This window comes from Macaca thibetana, chromosome X (assembly GCF_024542745.1).
Source record: "Macaca thibetana thibetana isolate TM-01 chromosome X, ASM2454274v1, whole genome shotgun sequence".
Taxonomy (NCBI): Eukaryota; Metazoa; Chordata; class Mammalia; order Primates; family Cercopithecidae; genus Macaca; species Macaca thibetana.
Window position 1 is genome coordinate 71633594 of NC_065598.1, and position 13315 is coordinate 71646908.

Consider the following 13315-nt stretch of genomic DNA (forward strand, 5'->3'; position numbering starts at 1 on the left):
TGGTGGGTGGGGCCCTAGAAATCCTAAGATTATATGCCCTTTGTCTTCTTCTACCACGGTGGGTAGGGAAGGAACATCAGGTGGGGGCAGGTCTAGGTGTGTCTGAGCTCAGACTCTCCTCGGGCTGGTCTTGCTGTGGCTGCTGTTGGGGATGGGGTTGAGATGCCCAGGTCACTGGAGTTGTGTACCTAGGAGGATTATGGCTACCTCTGCTGAGTCCTGCAGGTTGTCAGGGAAGCGGGGGAAAGCCAGGAGTCACAGGCCTCACCCAGCTCCCATGTAAACTAAAGTGCCGGTCTCACTCCCACCGTGCCCCCTCCAACAGCCCCAAGTCTGTTTTCAGGCGGTGGGCACGACTGGCTTGAAAAATTGCCCAGGCTACCTGCCTCTAAGTTGAGAAAGAAAAACTTCTTCCCTTGCCTGTGGAGTCAGCTCACTGGATTTGTGCCCTCCCTGAGTTCTGGCCAGGAGGCTTCTCACCCCATTGAAATTGTTACAAAGTTCAGCTAGAGATTTCCTTCTCCCTGTGGAGATTTACCCCCTACTCCTCTGACCTCACTCCTGATGGATTCCTGTTTTGTCAGGCAGGAATGGGCTGCTTGGGGACCCAGCAAGCTTCCAGGGCCTTTCTGCTGCTGCCTCTACCCCTGTATTTCACTTGGCAATCTAAATTGACTCAGCTCCAGGTAAGGTCATAAATTTCTCCCGCAAACAGACCTTCAGATTCTTCAGTGGGGCTGTGTGTTTGGGAGAGGAGGGTCTCCCTTTCTCTCTTCCATAGTTGGGGCACTCACAGTATTTGGGGTGTCTCCCAGGTCCTGCAGGAGCAGTCTGCTTCCTTAAGAGGGCCTGTGGGTCCTCTCCTCTGTCCTATTTTGAATGTTCACATTGAACACAGCTTTGAGGTGCAGGTAAATAGTTATTGACACTCTATTTTATGAGTTTATTAGGAAGGTGCTAAAGTGCTGTGGCCTTGGTGACTTGCACCTGGCAAAAAAAAAAAATAGTAACATTATACTATTTTTTTAAAAAAACATTTTGCTTTTGGTTAAGTTTGCTCCAAATTCTTCATTGGGGGTTTGTTTTTGTGAAGGTAAAGGAAGGAGAAGGAAAATCATTCATAAATCATCTGTATATTATGACAAACTTTGGGACTATATTTTAGTGATCTCATAATAATAAAGTAGTTATGGATGTAAAGGTCATGTTTTCACTAAACATTAACTTTAAATGAAACATTCCTTTGGTTAAAACCTGCCAGAAAAGCTTTTTTGTTGTACTTTCCTTTGACTTGTTGCTCAAAACCAAAAAAAGCACATTAGAGCTGAGTTTGAGTCCATTTAATTCTTCCTCCTCAACTTAGATTGCCTGTCAAAGTACAGGATGCTTAGTTAAATCTGAATTCAAATAAATAATGCATGATTTTTTAATGTTAAGTATGTCCTAAATATTTCATGAGATTTCTGAAATACAAATTTACTTGTAGGGGTGGGTACTGATTTTGATTTGCTTAATCTGGCAAACCTATGCCCAGCTACAACACCCAACCTACCCCTTGCCCCATACACTACAAACAAACTTTGTATATAATCCTCCCAGAGAGAGTGATACATTTAAACTTTTGAAATGACAACTAATTCAGTGCTACTAGCATTTTATTTAAATTAAGTTGTTTTTAGGTGATAAGTCACAAGATTTTGCTTTAGTCATTTTTGGAAAGGATGTATTCTTGTATGTGGTAACCTTAGTACATATTTTACAAGCCATGTTATAAAAACTTTTCCCTCTTCAGAAGGAATATTTTAATGATATTTTATTTGCCTCCCAGACTCATTGTTTTATTGTTTGCATTGTATATACATGTCAATCTGATTCACAGGGAGAGAAGAATCCTAAAAGGATATCTAAAAAATTGGCAACCTTTTGGTAGTAAGCATTTCCTTATTAGGGCAAAATATAAGTCATTGCTCTTCTCAGAGACTTGGAATTGGAGAGCTCCAGGCTGTAAAGAACCTGACTTTACTTTTGGAAGCCTCACTGTTCTCATTGCTAAAGTGGTGGTGATAATAAAATCTACTTTTTAAATTGCATGAGGATTAGATGAGATAATACACCAAAAGTGGTTACTACTGGGCACCAAGGAAGCTTTTAATAAATGGTGGCCTCTGGAAAATAAAGTAGTAACATGTGTATAACATTAGGTACCTCCTGTAGTTTATGGACCTTTTTAAAGAAGAGTTATATACTTAAGTCATTGTGATTTAGGATATATATATATATATATATATAGGATATGTGTATATATATATATACACACACACACATACACACACACATACACACACACGTATGTATATGTAGTTGTTAAATTGATTTTGTAAAAAAAAAGATGAGGGTTGTTAAGCGTATTCTGAATAGAGAGAAGAAACAGAATAAGTGATAAAATGTCAATATCTGCTGTGAGAATTGAAGTTGTAATTATCACAGGGGAGAATGTCCTCCAACATGCTAGAGAATCCCTCCATTTAGAAGTTGTAGTAATAGTAATAGTACTAGTAGTAGTGAAGCCTAGTAAGAAGAGGGGAAAAGGTTTCATGTTGGTTTGGGTCTACTATGAGATGTACATATTTTTAAATATACACAATTGCTAGAGTCCCAGGAAATTTTAAAGTGCTTTATAGACAGTCTCACTTAACATTTAGGAAAGAGTCGGGTTTAACAAGTCCGCATTAAATTGAGGATTTGCACAAAATTCTTTGAAATAAAACAGAGACACAACATACTAAAATCTCTGGGATGCAGCAAAAGCAGGATTAAGAGGAGTTTATAGTGCTAAACACCTCAAAAAGTTAAAAAGATCTCATTAACAATGTAATGTCACACCTAGAGCAACTAGAAAAACAAGAAAAAACTAACCCTAAAGCTATCAGAAGAAAATAAATAATTAAAGTCAGAGTGGAAGTGAATGAAATTGATACCCAAAAACATAAAGAGGATCAACAAAATCAAAAGTTACTTCTTTGAAAGGATAAACAAAATCAATAGACCATTAGCTAGATTGATAAAGGATAAAAAGAGAGAAGATCCAAATAATCACAATCTGAAAAGGCAAAGGTGACATTACAAATAATCCCATGTAAATACAAAAGATCCTCAGAGACTATGATGAACAACTCTAGATGCAAAAACTAGAAGATCTAGAGGAAATGGATACGTTCCTGGAAACAAACATTCTCCCAAAATTGAATTAGGAAAAAATTGAAACCCTGAACAGACCAACATTAAGTTCCAAAATTGAATAAGTAATAAAAAGCCTACCAACCTAAAGAAGACCTGGACCAGATAGATTCACAATTGAATTCTACCAGACATGCAAGAAGAGTTTATACCAGTTCTACTGAAACGATTCCAAAAAATCAAGGAGGAAGGACTCCTCCCTAACTCATTCTGTGAATCCGACAAATCCAGCATCACCCTGATAACAAAACCTGGCAAAGACTCAATGAAGAAAGAAAACTACAAGCCACTTACGATGAACATAGATGCAAAAGTCCTCAACAAAATACTAGCAAAACAAATTCAACAGCATATCAAAAAGTTAATTTGCCATGATCAAGTAGGTGCCATTACTGGGATGCAAGGCTAATTCAACATATACAAATCACTAAATGTGATTCAACACATAAAAAGAATTTTAAAATATATGATCATCTCAACAGCTGCAGAAAAAGCTTTTGATAAAGTGTACCCTCCATTTATCATAAAACCCCTCAAAAAATCATTTCTTAGTTATCAAAGGAAAATATCTGAAAGTAATAAGAGCCATATATCTATGACAAACCCATAGCCAACACTGTACTGAATGGGCAAAAACTGGAAGCATTTCCCTTGAAAACTGGAACAAGACAAGGATACTCACTCTCACCACTCCTATTCAACATGGTACTGGAAGTGCTACCAAGAGCAATCAGGCAAGAGAAATAAATAAAAGGCAACCAAATAGGAAAAGAAGTCATCAAACTATCTCTTCATGGAAAATATGATTCTATACATAGAAAACCATGTAGATTCCACTAAAAGGCTCCTGGAACTGATAAATGACTTCAGTAATATTTCAGAATACAAAATCAACGTACCAAAATCAGTAGCATTTATATACACCAATGATATTCAAGCTGAGAGCCAAATCAAGAACACATCATATTTACAGGGCTGGGCATGATGGCTCATGCCAGTAATTCAAGCACACTGGGAGGCCAAAGCAGGAGGATCACTTGAGCTGAGGAGTTCAAGACCAGCCTGGGCAATATAGTGAGACCCCATATCTATAAAGTAAATAAATGAAAAAAAGTTCCATTTACAATAGCTGCAAAAAAATACCTAGGAATACATCTAACCAAGGGGGTGAAAGATCTCTACAAGGAGATCTACAAAATACAGCTAAAATAAATCATAGATGACACAAACAGGTGGAAAAACATTTCATGAGCATGGATTGGAAGAATCAGTTTTGGTAAAATGGACACACTGCCCAAAGCAATCTATAGATTCAATACTATTCCTCTCAAACTACCAACATTATTTTTCTCAGAATTGGAAAAAAAAACTATTCTAAAATTCATATGGAGCCCCAAAAGAGCCAGAATAGCCAAAGCAATCCTAAGCAAAGAGAACATCACACTATCTGACTTCATTATCTGACTTCAAACTATACTACAAGGCCACAGTAACCAAAACAGCATGGTACTGGTGAAAAAACAGACACACAGACTGATGGAACAGAATAGAGAACCCAGAAATAAAGCCACAGACTTACAGCTATTTAATCTTTGACAAAACCAACAAAAATAAGGAATAGGGAAAGGACTACCTATTCAATAAATGGTTTGGGGATGGCTGGCTATCCATATGCGGAAGAATGAAACTGGACCCCCACTTTTCACTGTGTAGAAAACTTAAGATGGATTAAACATTTACATGTAAGACTTCAAACTACAAGAATCATAGAAGAAAACCTAGGAATTACCCTTCTTACCATTGGCCTTGGGAATTTATGACAAAGTCCTCAAAAGCAATTGCAGCAAAAACAAAAATTGACAAGTGAGACCTAATTAAACTAAAGAGCTTCTGCACAGCAAAAGAAACTATCAACAGAGTAAACAGACAACCTACAGAATGGAAGAAAATATTCACAAACTGTGCATCTGACAAAGGTGTAATATCCAGAAATCTATAAGGAACTTAAATACATTGAACAAGCAAAAAACAAAGAACCCCCTTAAAAAGGTGCAAAAGACATAAACAAACACTTTTCTAAAGAAGACATACAAGCAGCCAACAAACATATGAAAAAATGCTCATCATCACTAATCAGATAAATGCAAATCAAAACCACAATGAAATACCATCTCACACCCGTTAGAATGGTGATTATTAAAAAGTCAAAAAACAACAGATCTTTGCAAGGATGTGGAGAAAAGGAGATGCTTATACATTGTTGGTGAGAATGTAAATTAGTTCAGCCAGTGTGGAAAGCTGTTTCAAGATTTCTGAAATTATTAGAAACCATTCGACCCAGGAATCCCATTACTGGGTATATATTCAAATGAAAACAAATTGTTCTACCAAAAAAACACATGCACTTGTATGTTCATCACAACAGTATTTACAATAGCAAAGACATGGAATCAATGTAGGTGCCCATCAACAGTGGATTGGATAGAAAAAGTGTGGTAAATATATATGATGGAATCCTATGCAGCCATAGAAAAGAATGAAATCATGTCCTTTGCAGTGACATGGATGCAGCTGGAGGCCATTATCCTAAGCAAATGAATGCAGGAATGGATAATCAAATACTGCATGTTCTTACTTATAAATGGGAGCTAAACACTGGGTACTCATGGACATGAAGATGGCAACAGTAGACCCTGGGGACTACTAAATTTTAGGGGGAAGGATGGAGGGGAACAAGAATTGGGAAACTAACTGTTGTGTACTATGCTAAGTACCTGGGTGATAGGATCATTTGTACCCAAACCTCAGCATCATGCAATACACCCAGGTAAAAAACCTACACATGTACCCCCTGAATGTAAAATAAAAGTTGAAAAAAAGTAAATTAAAAAATAAGGATTTAGCTTCCAGTATGAATCTCATTCTTTTGTTGTTTCAGTGTGAAGATCACTTTTTAAAATGACTGCCTTTGGCATTTGTCTTGTTGCTACAGGTGTGTGACACATTTGTTTGTGTGTGGCGGTGTCAAGAAAAGTGGGTTCTCAGATATGATTAAATCTGCATTGTTAAACCTTGTTGGGGTTTGTACAATTTAAAATATGCTCAGCCTAACATTAATTAGCTATCTATACTTTGGATTACAAGTGCCTGAATATCATTATCTGTTTAAATATTTGATATTTGGTTATTTAGATATATTTAAAAATATTCCAGGGATATGCGTCTGTGTGTTTTTTACATTGTGGTAATTTTACATTAGACTTTATTTGGGACTATTATCAGATAGAAGATGATTAATGTGTCTTTCAAAGCTTTATTTCCAGTAGGAGAGATTACATTTATGATTTAAAATGAAGTGTGTGGAATGAAGAAGGTCTGGAGTCTGGTTCATATTAAAACATCCCTATTAACAAATATTTCAGCCTAGCGTTGTGTCTAAAATAGAGCCTCAGAGAAAACATGCAGCTTCATTGATACAACAAGTAAATACCTGCTTTATGAAACTCTAGTCTTAACAATGTTAAAGATTTAAATATGATATTGAAGGCCATTGTGGATTTTTTTTAAAAAAGGAGGTCAACTTATTGTATTCTAGATATACTTTAATTTCTAAATGGATTTAAAATGAATAGTATGGATCTGAAGTCTGCCTATACAGCAGGAAATAGGTAAGTAATTACAGCTTGTAGAGTTACTTGGAGTGGTAAATGATTTTACTGGAGGTCAAATAGATGTCAAGAGATAACAGCTCATATTAAGTTCTCATAGTGTGTACCTTTTTTGGAATATAGAGAAAGTAGGTGCTTTTTATGCAAAAGTTAGCTGAGGCTGATTTTTTTGTGGGGGAGGGTGTGAAAGGTAGTAAAATGTTTGATTCCAAAGTAAAATAACAGATTTGGGCAACTCTGATCACTTAACCTAATATACTGTTTCTCTGTATTCAAGTGATAGCTAACTGTTCAGAAATTAAAACCGACATTTCTGGTGTCTCCCATAATATATAACACTGCATATGTCTTTAAGTCAAATCCAGACTTCTTATTGAAAAACTATGTTCTGGCTGCCTAGGTAAGTTTGCATAGACCTAGCAAACAGAGCAGTAGGTTTCAGTATTTTTTGTAGTTCACTGTAGTGAAGTTTAATTATATAAATGAAAGGTGCTGGTGTAATTGGATAATCTTATTTGAAAACCACAGTTCATGAAATTGAGCCTGTTTTAAAGGGGCTCTGTGTGTGTGTAGGTATGTGTGGATAGAGTTTTCTGAGTTTAAGGAATTTTTGTACATAAACAACACAGACCTAGATTCTTGCTGTTGCTCAATTGTGGTTTATATTTTAGAGAGCTAGTATCTGTAGTATGATAGAACTATGGTTACTCTAAGAAACCTAATGCCATTTGTGTCAGGGCTATTTCATTGCTTTTTCCATCTCAGAGAAATCAAATGCAGCTTGAGGAAAAAGAGTGGAAATTAATGATATACTGAGATAATATGTGTTTGCATATATCATTTTGATGCTGTTTTGGAGAATACTTTATGTAGTCCATAGATAGGCAGATGGGGATTTTTAAGCACATAAGCTGTAAATCAATCCATTCAGTCAGATCATTTAACTTATATGGAAGAAGGATGAGGAACAATACTACATTTTTATGTACAGAAATAACATAAGTTGTTTAACATTCCCTTTTTGGCTCGTTAACAGCTTGTGGGTAGAGGTAGCCCTGGATTATTATTACTTGGTTACCTTAGGATACTGACCAGAGGAAATGGACAGGAAAATGGCAGAAAGATCTAGGGAATGAAGTACTCATTTGAAAAAACAGTCAAAAGGAACAAATTATCAATTATTTGAGAATGAGTTCTCAGAAATTAGGTTATATGTTTTTGAAAGCAGTGGCAAAAGTAGAGGATTTATTTATTCATACCATCCTAGTTCCAGAAAAGATTACAAAGTAGATGGGTTACTTATCTTGGTAATATGGGTTTTAGATCAAGGTGAATTGAGGGGGAAAATGGGGAGAAAGTGCTTTTCTTACTGCAAAGTTTCCTCTCAACTTTAGCTCTGGGCTTGTTCTCACCCTCCAGGGGTAACTTGTTCATCTCCTGGTTGACTAATATGTACTTGGGCAGCTCAGCGGGGGACTGCATGATCTTTTCAGTTCCAGTCTCTAATGTTGATATCAAATAAGCATTTTCATTATTGATCAAGTCATCTCATTTAGATGCCTGTATCCTAGTAAAAAGTATCTAGCCTCGGTAATAGTCTGTACATGTAAACATTTAAGCTTTTAGTATGTTATAGGTCTTAATATCAGTGTTACTGTATGTATTAAATAACATTTTGCCTTAAAGCTCTAATTTAGACTAAAACTTGTATTATCTTTTTTTTTAGGACAGCCAGTAGAGGGGACTTCATGTTTTCTGCGGATCGTTTGGTAGGTGCGGGCTTTTCATTTTCATTTCATTATTTTGCCTAGTGATATAATCATGGTAGACTAAGGGGTATTTTTGTTCTAGAGCATTCTGGGGCTGAAAGAGATTGTACTAAGTAACCATCATCTTGCCAGGCTAATGAAGTATTGTTTCACTGTTGCATTAAAGGTCTACTTCAATACTCTTCACCACAAAGCATTGCCCATGAACTAATTCCCTGTATTTCTGAGATACCACTACCTCTCAAATGGATCTTGGTAACTTGAGTCTCAGCAATTCTTAAGTGCCTCCTCTTAGGGCAGTGAAGTACATTAAAAGAAAACCAAAAATGTAAGGAGACCTAATAGTTACACTTGTGGTATCCAGCGAATGTACAAAAATATATTTCTTGTAGTTTACGGCAGCAGCGGGAGGAGGCTTATTTTGCCTCTTCTTTCCTGTACTAGCCTTCACATGTGAATAGTACATTTGACTGTCTATGCTTTCCTCAGGCACTTCCTATTAAGGATTGACCAAGCCCAATTCTGTTTATCTAGTGTGATCTGAGAGGATCTTAGTCCAAAGTGGTTTGTCTTCAGGGTAAGCACTGTGTTTTCTTCTTGTGTTAATATCTAAGCATGCTCAGTGCTTGGAGTGAGGTTGACATGTTTTCTGCTGTGGATATTAGTTTTAATCCACAGTAGAAAATACATTACATTCAGGAAAGTTTAGTGTATATTTATATTTATATATAGTCTAATGTATATTTATATTTAGTGTATATTCATGAAGTTTAGTGTATATTTCATGAATGTATTTCACTAAACTTGTGTGAATCAGGCATTGTGCTAGACTGTGTCCAGATAGATGAGATACAATAGTGAAGAAGGTAGGCATGGTCCCTAATCTCATGGTGTTTATTATCTAAATACCAGATTTACAAACTAAGTACAAATTTAGTTTGGGAAAGAAAGGAATGAACATGGCTTCTTAGCCCCAAAGTTATAATCAGATTAAGGTAGATGATTAAAAGGAATGTGAAAAAAAAGGCATGAAACTTTTCATTTAGGTTTTGCCTGAGGAATTTATTCCAAAAGAGCATAGACAACTCCTGTTCTGCTTTTGGTCATAAATATTCTTGGTTCAGAGACCAATTTTATTTAAAATTACTTGAGTTTTCAGTGGCAGTAAAAACCCTTGGATAGTAACAAGATAAATGTGGATGACATTCCTGGAGCAATAGTTAGGTCATTCTGTTCTTTATGCTTTTATCAAACCAAAAGAACTGGCTCGAATAACTTGTATCTTAATGGCTGCTGTTTTGGTGTTTACTGGTAGAAAATGGTTCCTCTTTCTTTTGCTGTTCTTATGTTCTTTTTCTATAGAAAGTAGGAGTTAAGTTCATGGTTATTGTAAGATGCTTCCCTGAAAGGACAAGCATAATCTTAGCCCAATGAGATAGTAAGGACCTATGGCATAATTCGCCTGAGGGGATGATGAGTTGGACCTCTCTCTGTTCTCTACAGGTGGCTTTGAAGGTCCTGATATGGGGTGAGAAAGGGTCTGTTGTGGTTGTGGTAGAGACTGGAGCTATTTAAGTTTATCTTCTTGAGGATTTCTAGTACACTATCTCCTGCAGCACATGTCATTAATATATATTATTTTATATATATTAATTTTATCCTGAATTTGTCAAGGTTCGCTTCTTTGGCCCTCAGATCCTTGGGTTCTTTATATTTTAGTTGCTCTTCTGATTTTATGCTCTCCTGTAAGAGTTGGGCACACTAATTTCTGTCCCAGTGTTGGAGGGGATGGGGATAGGAGGTAAGACTCATTAGAGGACTGTTACTAGGAGGAAAAGATCTAGGCTCTTCAAAGAAAAGAATCCTCTTTTACCCTTGTAATTTGCTCATAAAAAAAAAAAATATCCACAGAAGATGGTGACTGGAGGTGAGTATGCACACATATGCAGTATTCATGAGGTGCCTGGGCCCTCTGTCTCATGCTACAGGCTGACAAAATCCTGGCTTATTTAGAATTGATTGTTTTAATGGCAGCAGGGTGTTATTATATGTTGTGATAACAGAGCATGGGGGCCTGGTGCTTCTCCCTGCTGTTGCAGATTCTCAATCAGTAATGTAATATTGATTGAATAAAATGTGCATTGCAGACTCAGCATTACCTTTATTGTAGTTGGCTCTGGTTGTTCATGGGATTACCATATCTTGTTTTTGGAGGCTCTTCTAGTAGTTCTGAGTGATGCTTTCCTTTGTACCACACATTAGGATTGATATGAGCCTTTTCTTTAGCTGAGAAGCCCCAGTGCATTTTACTAGATCCTCCTTCAAGCTCAGTAAATTGGTTCAGCCAATGCACTCATTTATTTCCTCTAAAGAAGTTTCAGGCTTTATTTACATTATGGTGGGCCTTTGTTAAAAATCATCTGACTTAACGATTTCCAAGGTACTGAATAAAGCAGAGAAATTCCGAGTGGGCACTATTTCCAGAATAATAAGAAGTATATTACTTCCAAGAGTGCCTGCCATGACTGTTGTCACTTGCTGGAGTTTTGTGTCCTTCACAGTCTGGACTGACAGAGTGAGAATCAGAAGGCATATTGGAGCCTTTTGGTGGCAATCATGTGCCTATCTGAGGCTGGATACCTAGCAGCAAGTAGCATGGCATTTGGATCTATCCCCGTATCTAACACATGATAGGGGGCCCCTTCCTGCCTCCATAAGTGAAACCTTTGCCTAGTGTGTTCATGACTCTGCCTACTGTTCAGCTCCTGAAGCTAACAGCTAACAGGAGATTCCCAGCAGGTTCTCAACTTCTTTTTCCTTTGACTCTCTAGATCAGACTTGTTGTGGAAGAGGGATTGAATCAGCTGCCATATAAGGAATGCATGGTGACCACTCCAACAGGTAACTAGGGCTGTTATTCTCAAATTTTCCTCATAAAAATTCCGAGCTAGAATGGGGAAAGATGGAAGTAAAGCAGTCTAAGTAAAATAAATATGCAAAACGAGGAGCCTAGGTGGAACTATTCTTTTAAAATCTTAAAAAAAAAATTCTCAGGCATTTAGGAAAGAAATCTGTGTAGATGACATTTTGTTAATGGCTTGCTTGTCAATTCAAGTTAAAGGTTAATAAATACTCTTCAGCATGCAGGTGTTGCCTCTGATGACAGCCCATTGGGACCATAGTTAAGAATTGCTGGCAGCTTATCTTCATCTCTATGGGAAAGCTGCTGGTGAGCACAAATGGGCAAGTCTGTTTTGGCACTGAAATTACATGGTAAAAAAGGATAGAAAGTAAAAAAGAAAACCAAAAATGATAAGAATTGGAGAAGATGCTTTGTTCTATCCTTTAATAGAAAGTAGCCAAAGATCCCTGTTTCAGGGATTTGAAATTATGATTTGGTTCTTTAGTAAATAATGTAAAACTGTTCTATTCAAAGGGTTGACTTTATGAAAATTGGGGACTGAGCTTGTTGCATCATAATTGACACAAATTCAGGATGAGACCAAGAGTTGAGCATGTCTTAATAACTACTTCAGCCACTTTCTTCTGCTTTTAAGGAAGAATGGAGGCTCATAAAGAAGAATGGAATGAGGAGGCTTTCTGCTGTGGCTCACAGTGGGGTCCCAGTTTGAATTGATGGGGTATATAGCATTCTCGGAGTGCAGTGATTCTCCTTTGAATTCAGTTTGAGGAATGTGTATGTGAATATCATGTTATAATAAGTCCTATTCCCATTCAATGAAGTCTGCCTCTCCCAATTATCCCCACAGGTTTCTTATGAAGAATTAAGAAGTAACTGAAAAGTCACGACTCATCTCATTACTTCCACAGGGAATCTCAGGCATTATACAGTGTGTCTGAACAAGGGTTGCTTTGTGCCCATCTACTTTAAACCACAGACGCTTTATAGAATAAGTAGGTTACTCCAGTGATGAAAGATAAATTATTTGGTTTTATTTCCTAACAGGGTACAAGTATGAAGGAGTGAAATTTGAGAAGGGAAATTGTGGGGTCAGCATAATGAGAAGCGGTAGGTTCACGTGTGTGTGATTTTTGTCTCTTTGTATGCATAGAAATGGTTGCTGTTTTTCAGAAGAGAGGCAGGCTTGTCTGTCATAATTGCAGCCTGCCTTTAGTTAAATCTCACCCCCTGTGTTATCTATCCTCATGGTGCTGTGGAGTCATGGCCTGTGTGAGGCTAGGTTTGGCTAATTTTAACTAGAGCGTATTCCCTAACAGAGTGCTCCCATGGGCAAGTCACCTTTCAAAGAGATTCAGGGGAGGATGGGAGGATAGGAGGATGTGATGATGCTATCTTGGGGAGAATAGGGCAGTTTGAAGACTGAGGGAATATGGTATAAATTCGGGCCTGGAGAACTTGGAGTACCTGACGAGAAAATATTTCTTTTGTTTTTATTTCTGTTGTTGGGCTAAATGATTTGTTTGATATTTTTAATTTTTTTTAATTTTTTTATTTTTTTATTTTTATTTTTATTTTTTTTTTAGAGACAGGTTCTCATTCTGTTGTCCAGGCTGGAGTATGGTGGCGTGATCATAGTTCACTGTAACCTCAAATTCCTGAGTTCAAGTAATCCTCCCACCTCAGCCTCCTGAGCAGCTAGGACTACAGGCACGTGCCAC

At 37.1% G+C, this 13315-nt stretch overlaps 2 protein-coding genes across 3 annotated transcripts in view; both read left to right on the forward strand.

The window, feature by feature from the left end:
* LOC126946291 (motile sperm domain-containing protein 1-like) overlaps nucleotides 1–13315 on the forward strand; it is a 415617-nt gene that overhangs the window by 381318 nt on the left and 20984 nt on the right.
* UPRT (uracil phosphoribosyltransferase homolog) overlaps nucleotides 1–13315 on the forward strand; it is a 31059-nt gene that overhangs the window by 11310 nt on the left and 6434 nt on the right. For both annotated transcript variants that reach the window (XM_050776396.1, XM_050776397.1), the window contains exons 2-4: nucleotides 8632–8674; nucleotides 11506–11575; nucleotides 12642–12704. In XM_050776396.1, coding sequence (XP_050632353.1) covers nucleotides 8632–8674; nucleotides 11506–11575; nucleotides 12642–12704 — 176 coding nt within the window. The remainder of the gene's footprint in view (nucleotides 1–8631; nucleotides 8675–11505; nucleotides 11576–12641; nucleotides 12705–13315) is intronic.